This window comes from Bison bison, unplaced genomic scaffold (genome assembly GCF_000754665.1).
Source record: "Bison bison bison isolate TAMUID 2011002044 unplaced genomic scaffold, Bison_UMD1.0 scf7180017864469, whole genome shotgun sequence".
Classification (NCBI taxonomy): domain Eukaryota; kingdom Metazoa; phylum Chordata; class Mammalia; order Artiodactyla; family Bovidae; genus Bison; species Bison bison.
The window spans coordinates 1,043,466-1,057,029 of record NW_011495030.1 but is presented as its reverse complement, the minus strand read 5'-3'; the positions used below and the strand labels follow the sequence as shown (position 1 = coordinate 1,057,029).

The 13,564-nt window shown below is 40.9% G+C and overlaps 2 protein-coding genes across 3 annotated transcripts in view; both read right to left on the bottom strand.

Moving 5' to 3' along the window:
* Window positions 1–9,419, bottom strand: part of LOC105003462 (transient receptor potential cation channel subfamily M member 3) — a 248,658-nt gene extending 239,239 nt beyond the window's left edge. The window contains exon 1 of the mRNA XM_010860631.1: window positions 9,329–9,419. The gene's annotated coding sequence lies outside the window, so the exon portion shown is untranslated. The remainder of the gene's footprint in view (window positions 1–9,328) is intronic.
* Window positions 1–13,564, bottom strand: part of LOC105003463 (transient receptor potential cation channel subfamily M member 3-like) — a 76,425-nt gene that overhangs the window by 12,813 nt on the left and 50,048 nt on the right. The window contains exon 5 of one of the 2 annotated variants that reach the window (XM_010860632.1): window positions 9,329–9,403. The exons of the other annotated variant lie outside the window; for it this stretch is intronic. Within the exon in view, the coding sequence (XP_010858934.1) occupies window positions 9,329–9,403 (75 nt within the window). The remainder of the gene's footprint in view (window positions 1–9,328; window positions 9,404–13,564) is intronic. 2 annotated transcript variants of the gene reach the window in all.

The following is a 13,564-nucleotide window of genomic DNA, read 5'->3' as shown; positions in this document are numbered from 1 at the left end:
AACATGTCCTGGCCACTGGGTAAAAGGATGCAAGGTTTACACTCTTCCCCTTGCTGGAAGAATGTCCATAATAGTTATTACTTCCTCTGGCTGAGATGAATAGGGAACTATATGACTAAAGCGGAAACCTAATTCTGTCTCTGACGTGATGGATACATATTAGCAGCTATGCTGCTGTAGACCAGGAGTGACCTTCATTTACCACCCAAGTTATTGTAGTTATTAAGATAACTGACTGCTATTATCATGTATGAGACAATGGAAGGGTACTGATTATTTGGGATTTAATATTGATATTTAATTCAATTTCTGACCAGCAGTTGGGAAAAGCAATCTGGCATCTTTTCCAAAAGATAATATGCTCGGTCTGATCAAAACTTGACTGTTAGTAAATTCTCAGTGAGAAAATGGTGATAGTGTCATGGGGAACCTTCTTTCTTCTGGTTTCAAGTTTCCATGAGGAGGGAGCTCCATTTGGGTGACTCATCTAGCCTTCTGTCCTTCTCTTACTCATCTCCACATATATAATTGAGTAATCTGGTTGAGGAGAAGGCAATGGCACCCCACTCCAGTACTCTTGCCTGGAAAATCCCAGGGACGGGGGAGCCCGGTGGGCTGCCATCTATGGGGTTGCACAGAGTCAGACACTGAAGCGACTTAGCAGCAGCAGCAGCAACCTGGTTGAAAAGTCTTTCGGTGAGGAGGATTTATCATCTTTTTTCCTTTTCCTCCATGGACCAGTGCCTGTCAGTGATATTAGTAAAGTTGTTTCTGTAGACCCAATTTTCTTCTCTGGTTGGCTGCCTATGGGCTGAAGTAAGCAGGCAAACCCATTTGGCCCTCACACTAAGTCATTATCTCCAACTACTTCATCATTAATAAAAGTGATATTTTGATCTCCATCTGCTTGACTCTAGTGTTCAACTCTCAATTTGAATCTTGTCCTGTCAAGAATGAGTTATAATTTACTGGACTTCCTCAAGGTCCAACATCATGAATCACAATGCTGTTATTTCTGTTTCTGGCATTCATTTTGAAGCAGCATTTAACAAATTTGAGCCTCTGGTTCAAGTTTGTGAGCATGATCTTATTTTTCAAATGCAAATAAAGCCTTTTCTGAAGACAATTTTTCCTTAATGTCCTTATAGTTCCTTAAAAGGAAACAACAACTGCCACAAATTTTAAAAAGCTTATCAAAAAATGGAGCCCAAACAAGGTGCTTATGAATTTCTGGGTTGCAGTGAATGACTATATGTAGTGAAGTCTACTCAGCCAACTGACTGAAGGCTCTTTCCCCCACAGGTGAAGTAGCAGCTAGAGCTAGAGCACCCACCAGTTGCTGGGCACTCAGCCAGGCAGATTGTACATACTCACTCAATTTGCTCACCAACTCTATGATAGAGGTATTATCATCCACATTTTACAGTTAAATAAATGGAGGCATTGAGAGCAAATTACAAGTCTGAACAGGGTTTCAAACAGAGGTCTGTTAGGAAATTCAGAGCCTGCACTCTGCATTCTACTTGGCTTGTCTCTCACTATGGTGACTATGTAATTTATCATACAAAAACCAGGGCGTTCTCGTAAATGAAGAGGTCATCATTAATCATTTCTGGGGGATGAAAACCAGAACTATTTAGTTTTGGACAAACCTATACATATGATCTCTCTAAGGTTTCAAATGAAGTTCTAGCAGATTTTTTAAAACAGATGCCAATTTCAGATATTTAGAAAGGAGCCTGAGTTTATTCACTGTTTCTTTGCTTGCCTCTTCCTGGCTTACAAAAGCCACGACTCACTAGTTGCCCCTCCCTGATTCCTGAGATCCAGTTTCTAGTGCCATCTAAATAAAGCACAGCTGTTCATTATCAGAGATATTTCTTCCTCTAGACACAAGAGCTCCAAGGGAGGATTAGATCATTAAGCAAAGGAAAATAGCAACAACAATATCAGCAGCACCTGCATAAATCCTTTAGGGGGGAATGATCAATTTAAAGTTTTTCTCATGTTCTAGCATATCCTTGTTGGTGCTGGAAATAAATCACTTCTTTTCTCTCTTATAAATAAATGCCTCATTACATTCAATCTCTTATGCACACTGGGGTATCGTGATGAGAAATCAGATAGTCAAAACCTAGGGGCATGCAGGGGTATTCTGGGTCCTTAATCACTGGAGGTGGTTAACCTCATTATCCTACTGTCAGGTTGGTGGGAAGTAGCCACTTGGCTTGGAGAAGGAAATGGCAACCCACTCCAGTGTTCTTGCCTGGAGAATCCCAGGGATGGGGGAGCCTAGTGGGCTGCCGTCCCTGGGGTCGCACAGTCGGACACAACTGAAGCGACTTAGCAGCAGCAGCAGCCACTTGGCTTATTACTACTGTTGCCATGAAGAGTCATTTGACTGCAATAATAAGTGCTAACTTATTAGGGTTAGCACTTTAGGGTTATCCTAATGTTTTATATATATATAAAAGAGTGTGACACTCAAAGGACTGCTCTTAAAACCCTGATTCTAATGTGCAAAGAACTAGTTTGTGCACTGAAAATTATCACAAGAAAGGGTGGGTGGAAATGCCCATTTTTCAGTTCTCGGCTCTTCTTACCATTAGTACCTTCTCTAGCAGGATGGCTATCAAACCTAGCATGCTCCAGAATCACCTCGAGGATCAGCTAAAATACATTCTGATCAGTGGGTCTAGAATGGGACTTGAGGATGTGCGTTTCTTTACCAGCTGATCCACAAGGGAAGCCTGAGGATGTACATTTCTAACAAATTCCTGGGTGATGCTATTGTTGCTGGTCCAGGGACCACACTTTGAGAACTACTGTCTTCACAGTGCAGGGAGTGGAGACTCTGGCCTTTGAAAAGAAGTGAAATCTAAGATGTGCCCCTTGGAGTAAATTAACATGAAAGCCCCTGCAGTAGTACTGAAATGTCCTTGTTATATTTCCAATAGTCTATTAAAGTCTAAACAGGAGTCTGCAAACTTTTCCTATAACAGGCCAGACAGCAAATGTTTTCAGCCTTGCAGGCCAGGTGATTTCTGTTGCAAGTGATCAACTCTGCCACTACAGCACAAAAGCAGCCTGAGATGGTACAGGAAAGAAGGAGGACTGACCTGGCTATGTTCCAATAAAGCTCTGTTTACAAGGTAAGTAACGTGCTCGTTTTGGCCTACAGGCCATAGCTTGCCAACCTTTGAGTAACTAATGTTAAAAATGATTCATATAAGGCAACATCTGTTAGTTTGCCAAGTCCAAGTATGCCTATGATCAATGAGAAACCAACCAAGCTGGAGACCTATGTCAGCAAAGCACTGACATACGTTCTCTGTATCAGCTGCACATGGTTGGTAGACTACTGCCTACACTGGAAAGTAGGTACTCTTCTTGCAATTCAGCCCCTACAACCAACTATTTAAAATCCAATGGCTCAGCACTTCACTCTAATTCAACAGGAGTTTCACTGAACTGCTGGAAATTATTCATCTATACTTAATATATTCTCTACTTGGTACTTTGCTGAAAAGTCAATAATAATTGAGTTATTAGTTAATTCATATTTTGTTGCCAGGAATGACTGGCAACATTCCTGATGATCAGTTCCCAGGTCTCTTCTTACTTGTCCTGTCAATAGAAGTTGACATGGTTGGTCATTTCTTCCTCTTGGAAATATGTTCTTTGCTTGGTTTCCAAATAGCATTCATCTCTGGTTTCCCTTTCACTTAAGAAGCAGTTCCTTCATCTCCTTTGCTTATAGAAGGACTGTCTTAAACCTTGGTTCTTGATTCTCTCTGTCTTGTCCTCTCCTCACACACTGTCTTGGTGATCTCATCCACTAAATGGTTTCCCATACCATCAACACATGGACAACTTCCATCTTTATGAATCCAGGCCAAATATCTCCACCAAACTTGAGTTTCACATAACTGTGCTTCTCTTTCAGTCTCCACACATGCTATGAAGCATCTCAGATCTGATATGTCCAAGTTAAGCTCCTGATATTGTCTCATCCCCACCATCCCCACCCTCACAGTCTTTTCTACTTGGGAAACAGCAACTCTATTCTTCTAGCTGATCAGCCCCCCAAACCTGGAGCCATACCCCATATCCACTCTTATGGTAAATCTTGCCTGCTCTACCTTCAAATCACAGCTCAAATTTGACCACTTCTCACCTCCTCAACTGCTGCCACCCTTAGTCTAAGCCGCCCCTGGCTTTTGTCTGGATTATTGTCATTTTGACTGGCTTTTCTGATGTCATTCCTGCTGCCGATTTGGATGACTCTCAACTCAGCAGGTACAGAAATTCTGTTGAAACATACAAGACCATTCCTTTGCTCAAAACTCTACAAGTTCCATTTGCCACAGAGTGAATGTGAAAGTCATAGGTCTTTCTGTCCTCTCTGGCTCTTGTTCCCTCTTTGGCCTCCTCTCCAACTCCCTTCCTCCTCTTTCATCCATATGACCACACAGGCTTCCTGATGCTCCTCAAATGTGTTGCTCACGTTCCCACCTCTGTGCCTTTTTATTGCTGATTCCCCAGCTGGAAATGGTTCCCCCTAAGACATCACATGGATTTCTCCCGCACTTCCGCCGAGTCTTTACTCAGATGTCTCCTTTTCGGGGAGTCTTCCTCTCATTCTACTGATATTTGCAGCCGTACTCCCCTTTCTGCTTTCTCTCTCTTTCTCTCTCCCCAGCACATTTCACTATGAAATACACTATGTATTTTACTTATTTGTGTTTTGTCACCTTCCACCCAAATGTAAGCTCCATAAGGGCGGGATTGGCACAGACTTCTGGTCTGACAAGGCTGCTGTGAAGTGTGCCTTGGGGAGCTGAGTCTGGGTTGGCAGAGCCCTGGGCATGGGGATGCCAGCTTCAGCAAAGATGCTGCTGGCTTTCCTCAGCCAGGGAGCACCAGAGCCTTCCACCTGGGACCAAAGAGGCTTGGACAGTCACTGTTACCACTGGTCACCTTGGCTGAGGGAGGTTAGGAGGCTCTTATTCAACTCTCCTGGTACACCATAAGCATTAGAGAGGAGGGGTAGGGGGAGAGAGAAGGGAGAGTGGGGTGGGGAGGGGAGAGATGAGAAGAAAGAGGGAGAGATGTAGGGGGAGAGAGAAGATGGGGGAGGGAGAGAGAGGAAGCAGGAGGGGAGAAGGGTAGAGGCAAGAGGTATGAGGAGAGAGGAGAGAGAGGAGAGGGAGAGGGAAGGAGAGGGAGAGGGAAGGAGGGAGGTGGAGGGAAGGGAAAGAGAGAGAGTGTAGGAGAGACATAATAGATAAAGATTAAACTTACCAAAACTAGCTGGAAAGGGGACTTGGATTTATTCGAATTAAAGAAAACTATTATGTGACATTCCTTACATGCCCAACTTTATGAACAATAATTCATACACCCAACAACAGTTCTTATTACTTGAAAATGGAAACAAATAAATCAGTGGAACAAAACAAACCCTGTTCCACGCATACCAAGAAAACAGGATAGAAGGACATACAGGGTGAAGTGAACTTTCCACTTCTCCCCAAACTCCCCCATGACTTCATATTAAATTCTGATGTGCAAGAGAGTCAATATTCACTTCCTGTGTTGTTCTTTTGGGTGAAAGAAATGCTGCTAATGAGGAAGGGCTCAGCTCAGATTCGTCTGATGGCCAGAAAAGCTGACTCTTTAATCTTCACCACCCCCCCGCCTCACTGTTTTAGCAAAGGTGCACCTGCCTCATTCCACCAGGAATTGGCCAGAGAACACATGTGGACCCAGAGATGCCAAGGCTCATTAGCCAACAAGATCTGTTGATTCCTCTGCCTGGGATTTAGGACTTGAGTGTTTGCCTGCAGGGTTGTGGCATGTGGGACTGCACGGCTTGTGAAATCTGGCCTCCTTGCAGAACAGGGACAGCCTGTTCAGTGAGGGGTAAGAGTGCTTGTGTGCCTCAGCGACGGATGCCAAAAATACAAAAAAAGCTGCTTGCTTATTTGGCCAAAATGAGGGCATAACATCTCTATTTTTCTCATATTTTTCAGGGGTTAATGATCTTCAGCTACAAGTTTAAGTTAAAAGATTTATTTTATTCTGTTAAAACTTACAACAGCTTTATAACTGACATCTTGGGAGTACTATTTCTAGTCATTTTCCAAGTCTATATTAAATATAGACTTCTATCCACTAGTTTAAATGGCTTGAAATGATCCAAACACTATTTTGAAAAGGTGGGTAAATTATTTTAAATCCTGAGAAGGGGCTTTGAAAGGTCCTATGACAAGTTCTCTAGCCTGATCCGTCACTAGTGAATTAAAATCTCAGCCTGCCTTTTTTAAAGACCCCCTAGTGAGATACCTTATTTTCTCCAATTATATCCCACTGTAAAATTGTTGATTATGGCAGAAAAGTAATCAGTCAGCACAAGTTTTCCTATCTATTTTATGTTTGTCTAACTTTCTAAAGTTAACTACACATTTCTACTGAATGGTTGATACTAATCTAGACTGAAAAGCAGCCGTGGGCAATTATCATTTTAGGTAAGTGGGGAAAAATCAATACTTATTTCTGCTTCTATGTAAGTGGAAATAATGAAGCCATGTTGGCACTGGTTATCACAAATATGTATATCCTAAGACTATCTAAATCCACAAGACAGAAATGATTTAACCACAAGCACGAGTCAACAGAAACACAGTCAAATTTCCAGAATAAATGCTTTTATGCCCAATTTAGTTGGAAGTATGCATGATGGTCTCTGCCTGTACACATTTCTATTTATTTATCCTCCCTGAGTTTAGGTATTACTGTTTTATTATGTGTCCTTTCTATATAGCTTGTAGTTTCTAAACATGTCTATTATATTTTTACAACAGGCTAGAAATGAGAGTTAAAAATAAGGCCAGAAAATCAAATATTGATGTTTATAATAATTTATTGATCACCTACCTACATGGGCCAGGCACTGTGCTAGCTTTGCATGATGACAAAGGTGAGGATGACTCAGGCTCTGCTCACAGGGAGCTCACAATCTGCAGGTGATGGGGAAGGGGTACACACAAACAGACAACCACTCTGTCAAAGAGGCTGTGCTATAACACAGGTTTATGGAGTGCTGTGGGAACGTGGGTTATGTGGTAAACAGCCGAGTCTAAGACAATCACTTGGGGGTGTGTGTGTGTGTCTCGGGTTTGGGGGGTTCTGATAGGATTTGAGAGAAAAGAAGATTTTCAAGCTGAGATTTAAGAGTGTAGAATTTTGCCAGTAAGTAGAGTTGGGAAAGGCTGGAATTTCCACAAATGTCAAAATGGGACAAAAACACATCCAACAGGGTATGTCACTTAAAAGAAATTGCAAGTAGCTTGGAATGGGTGGGACATAAGGTCCACAGGCGTTAGGAAGGAGAAGAAAGCTGGAAAAACAGATGAAAAGATATGCAAGGTCTTCCAATCAGCCGTGAAAGGAGGAAAAGACTGAGTTCCATCAAGGAGGTTTATGTTATCATCAGAGGAAGCTGTTAGTTTTGCCAGTAAAAGGAAATGTTGCTGACTCAGACCAAAATGTCAGTCAAATATTTCCAACCCAAATCTTTCTAATCTGAAAGGCGATCTCAGCATCCTTTCCTACATGTAAGAGAACCTAGTAGATCTTATTAGAATGGTGGTCAGTTCCCCAGTTCAGACTCATTTGTTGACGGGAACTGTCCCAGTCCCAGAATAGACAGTTCCAATGTGGAATGAGGTCTTTCCTAAAAAAGACAGTGCTCCTAGCTCAAACTGGAAAATAAGTCAGATAAATGAGACAGGCAAATACCAAGAAACAGGTTTCACTAAAATGTGTTCTATTCCTTCAATATTATTCTTTTAACTCCGTGATTATCTTGACTGACAAAATGACTTCTCATTAAGAAGCAGGGCAAACAGTTCAGCATCACAGCTAACTTCCGTCAAGTCATTTTATAAGATGAACAGAGGGCAGATATCTAAACTGTAACTGTCTTCTTCACACAACCTATTCTTTGAAGGGAAAATTCTTTAAAAGTCAAAGAAAACTTCAAACAACATTCAGTTGACAGCATCAAGAAAATGGCAAGTTATTACAGTCCACAGTTAGCTGATCATGTATTTTGGATGGTCTTCTCCTTGAATGGTTGAGTCTGCCAGTAGTAATAATTTTCAATGATGAGGCTGAACATGTTAGAGCATCCAAGGAAGACAATGAGATGTTCCTGATGTATATGTAAGCTGCTCAGAGGAAGTTTAACATCCTTTTCAGGTCACTTGATTTGAATCCAGGGCTATCAGTCTATGAGAATCTAAATTCACTGCTTCCTACTTTCAGGGCTCCCCGGATGAAGTTCTGCTATAACTTTTACTTGTTATTTATCTCATGGAATAGTTATGAGCTCAGTGATGGAAAATTCATGTCATGGTTACCCGCAATGTATTGGATGATGGTGCAATGATCAAAAAAGATGCCGGTGATGACAATTGAACGTCCCTTTGCCTTCCCAGCCTCCTTCATATATTCTCAGGCATAGGATGACAAAGGGAAGTCCACGAGTCACATGAAGAAAGACTGTAGCCATGGGCACACGACCAGGAACTCCTCAATTTGTCTTCACCCCTGCCGCCCATGCCACCACCCCATCCTACTTCTTCCTGATCCTGTTCCTGTGAATTCCCCTACCATCTTGCCACTAACCACAATCCCTCCACCCAAAAGTTCTGCCAATGCTTAACCCCAACTGAATCAATGTTCAACCCACGCCTGACAGAGATTTCATGTTCAAACAGTTGTTGAGTGAAATCATGACCCCTAAACCCTCCAAGGTAACAACATTTTAGAGAAAGGTCCTTTTAGATGAAATAATGCTTCCTTATATGGGGCAAAAAGAGCAACAATTTTGGAATCCCATCAGCCTAGGTTTGCACCTGGCTGTGCCACTAAGTGGATAATAAAACAAGGGCTTAACTACCCTGAGATGCCATTTCATCAACTATAAAGAAGGTAGATAATAATTCCTACTTTGAAGGGTTTTTGTGACTGTTAAGAGAGACAGTATACATGAAAATGCTAGCACAGTGCCTGGAATATACTAGGACTTCAATAAATGCTCACTTCTCTCTTCTCCATCTTATGTGGTATTATTGGGATGATAAGTAATAGAGAGTAGTTAACCTCTGATGTGGTTGGATGTTTTAGAAGAGATAGAGATAAACAGCAGTCACAGGGAGGGATAGTGTTAGGAATGTGTAAAGGAAATTACTATTTCTATGGTTAATTTTCTTGGTTGGGGTTTAAGAGGAGATTCATGTTGTCCATTAATTATACTTACCAATTGGGTCTAATTGGCAACTACCCCAAAATGAATAAAACAAGCGGGAGTCAAGAGAGAAAAACGGCAGGCATCCTGTCAAAAAATAAAATCTTTGAAATTTCTACAAGCCAACCGTCACATACACATTTTATTAAAGCAGACTGATCGCCCAATTTGTAAATGTACACATGTGATGGCAACTCAGGTTGCATATTCAGATCTATGCACAGCATCAGACAGCACTCTGAACCAGCTATTCCACGCCTCATTGCTCCTTCAGTTGAACAGGCCCTTAAAATAAACATCCCCTTTGCTGGACATATCCTTCATCATTCTGTTTCAGTATAGGTAACTGCTATAGGAGTTAAAGAGTTAAATGAGTCAAACCATGTTAAGTGCCTATAACAATACTTAGCACTCAGTAAATCCTCAAGAAATGTTTGTTGTTGTTATACTAATTATACTAATAATATGTCTTCTGAGACCAAACAAGAAATGGATTCCTCCCACCTTCCTTTAAAAAGTCTTCTTATTAATTTCTAGAAATATGTGTCTTATTCTCACAAAATTAGCTACTTTTGACCTAAAAGAAGTAGTTTTTTTAGAGGCCAATGTACTTATTTTCTTTTAAAGGGGAACTGAAACCAATGCCAATGTGTCACTCAACATACCTAATGTTATTTACTGAAGAGATCCCCACATTTCCCTTTCTTCTTCTTTTATCAGCCAAGAAAATGATCAATTAGAGTCATCTATTTCCATGTCTATCTGTCATATAGATTATATATCTTTATCATCTATCTATCTTCAAAAGAAGTTGAAGACATTTCATTATAATAGGTTTCCTACCAATTTGGCTATTCTACCCATTCTAGATAAATTTAGTGGTGAGTCATGTCTCTGGAATGGTAACTTATTAACAAGCTAGTTAAAGGCTAGATGCCTCAGGCAGGATCTCATTTCAAATCCAGGCCTCAGGAGAATCTGCCTCTGCCCCCTTTGCTCCTTCCCTAAAACAGCATTTACAGAGGGGCCCAGATCCTCAAGTGAGATCTTCCAGACTTAGTTTTCTTGGATCAAGTTAGGTTTCTAGAAAGCGCGCCAGTTGTTGTTGGTTGGGCAGGGAGTAACTAGTTGGTGAGAGGCATAGATGGGTCCCACCCCACTTTTCAGGGAACATTACTTGGTAATTCCTCAGTTTCTGTAACTTGGCAGAGCAGCTTTTTCATAACAATATTCCTTGAAGCACAAAATATAAGGGTTGGCTGTTCTGGATTCTCAATAGGTTGCAAAATAATAAACTAAGAGTAACTAATGTATGTTTTCCAAAGACAGTGCTAAGTCATGTCCGACTCTTGTGATTCCATGAACTGTAGCCTGCCAGGCTCCTCTGTTCATGGGATTCTCCAAGCAAGAATGAGTACTGGGGTGGGTTGCCACTTCCTTCTCCAGGGGAATTTACCAATCCAGGAATCAAACCCCTAAATTTACTAATTAGCACATTCCTGAGAACAGAAATTCAGCTTGGGAGCACATACCTCCCAAGGCCGCTCTACTACTCACTGTATGCAACAATTAGACCACTTGCTAAATACTATAAGCAAAACCTCAAAGAGTTGATGACACAAATCCTCCTGGAAATTTAACACAAAAGCACTTGTTTAAGGAACCCAGCACAAAATTGGCTTAGCTGCATCTTCCTGCAGACTGAACAGCACACTGGTATTTTTAATTTCTTTCTTTTTTTTCCCTCCACAGTTACCAAGCCCTAATGAGCAAAAGTTAAATGACATTTTAGTGCAGATCAACCAGATTTGTTGCATGGCTAAAAATGGAAATGTCTGAACATCTGCTGTCAGTTGACTGTGATTCCAATTCTCCTGATACTTCCTTGTTTACCCTTCAGGATGCAGTGGAGAAAATGGTCTCAAGGGGGAAAATGGGAGAATAAAGAGCTAAGGATTTTGCATCAAATAAGGTTGATATCCCAAGTGCCCTGCTTTATTCCTTCCTCTGGTGGCTGGAGAACCTTTTCTTATTTGAGGTCTCCTGGTGCTTTGTTAAAAAGAATAAGAGAAGTATCTCCCAAACTAAGGGGATAACAATGTTGAGCAAAGAGTAGCAGATTTGAAGTTTGGAGTCCTGAGTTCAGGTAAAAGTTGTGCCAGTTAATTCACTATGAATTTAGGTAGGACACATGACTGACCTTTTCCAAGTGGGCCTTCCTATCTGAGAAATGAAGGCAATGAACTAGATGAAATATATATGTATACATAATATCTATGATAATTTACAGTTATGAAATATAGAATATGAACATATGAATAGCTCTGCTTCTGCCCCATCTAATCTATGCATACATAATAAGTCCTGTTTATCACATTATATGATATTCTATCTTGATAACATTCTATTAAGAAGCTTCAATAAAAGGGAAACAATGAAACATCCATATCTTATCCGTATGATTTTGATGATCCTGTTTCCTAAAAAACAAACTAAGCCTAGTTCACATATAGACCTTATATTTGCAGCTGAAATTTTGCTTATGAAGATAGGGAAAACAATTTAATGAAAGTAAAATAAATGTAAGTAGACACATGCTATGCACTACCTTTCTAAATACTGAAAGCTTTCACCTGCATGGTGCTCGCAATCTGTTACCCTGATTCCATCTATCAAAATCTTCCTTGACCACTCCCCCTCCATAAACATTCCATCCAGAAGCTTTTGGTCTGAATTCCTGTTGTACTTCATATCATTCAAGGGCATTTAACACCTGCTGCTGTTCAATGCAGCCCTTTCATACTGAGAAGACATGGAGCACAACAGTTGAGGCGCGGATGCAGGCAGACTTCTTGGATCTGCCACTTACTAACAGTCCGACTTTGGGGGCTGTTACTTGTCCTCTCTTTGCCTCAGTTTTTCTTTTGGCCAATGGGAATAATAATAGTACTTATTTCACAGGGTTGTTGTAAGGATTAAATCAGTTATTTCTGGTAAAATTTTTAGAATAGCACTTGATAGCTAGTTATTGTTAACTTAATTACAAAACTCTAAGTTCTTCAGGTGCACTGCTGCTGCTGCTGCTGCTGCTAAGTCGCTTCAGTCGTGTCCAACTCTGTGCGACTCCATAGATGGCAGCCCACCAGGCTCCCCCGTCCCTGCGATTCTCCAGGCAAGAACACTGGAGTGGGTTGCCATTTCCTTCTCCAATGCATGAAAGTGAAAAGTGAAAGTGAAGTCCCTTAGTCGTGTCTGTTCGTGACCCCATGGACTGCAGCCCACCAGGCTCCTGCATCCATGGAATTGTCCAGGCAAGAGTAGTGGAGTGGGTTGTCATCGCCTTCTCCGTTCAAGTGCACAGTTATGTCTTATTTATCTAGCCACCTCTCCACTGTGTTGTATATTTAAGATATACAAGTAAATACTGGTAGAGTGACAGAAGAGGTATCAGGGGGAAATTAACAGGGAGTGATCACTATTTATTTTAGGTGACAGATTTTTTTGAGTTTTCCTTCTTGCCACATTTTGAAAAGCTGAAGAACTTTTGACATGTATTTGTCTCCATATAAAACATCTTAAGAGCATAGTGGAGTCAGGAATATAGTGGGAGCCTTTTATTCCAGTGTGAGCATTGCAGACAATATTCAGAGTGAAACGGCTTTTGACTGAGTTGAGTGTGAGCCTGCTCCATCCTAGGGAGTAGGATCCAGGAAGAGGGGAGCTGGACTGTAGGGTACCCAAGAGCCTAGTAAAAGGAAAATGAACAATTTAGCTCTATAGAATTGTGCTCACAGTAGAGATATAAAAGTAGGGTATTTCCAGTAGCCCCATCACACTAGGATATCTGATTATGGCTAAGGACTGGGAATAAATTTAGGGCATTTTGTCATTTACCAAATCTAAACAGGGAAGATAATTTTGGTTCTGATTTCACCTATTCTCAAATATAAGCATCAAACCTGTTATATATAATTAAGAAAACGTAAATGTGGTTATAAACACAGTTATACTGTTGTTCAGTAGGCTTTCACTTAAGAAAAAGAACATAAAACTACCATTGGATATATTTCCATATGAGCCCAAACAGAACTATTACATTTTTCATAATAACTTCAAAGCATTTCACTGTATGTCTACATGTAATTTGCATGTGTGCTCAGTCACTTAACTCAGTTGTGTCCAACTCTTTGCAACTTCACGGGCTCTGTCCATGGGATTTTCCCAGCAAGATTAGTGGTGTGTGTTGAA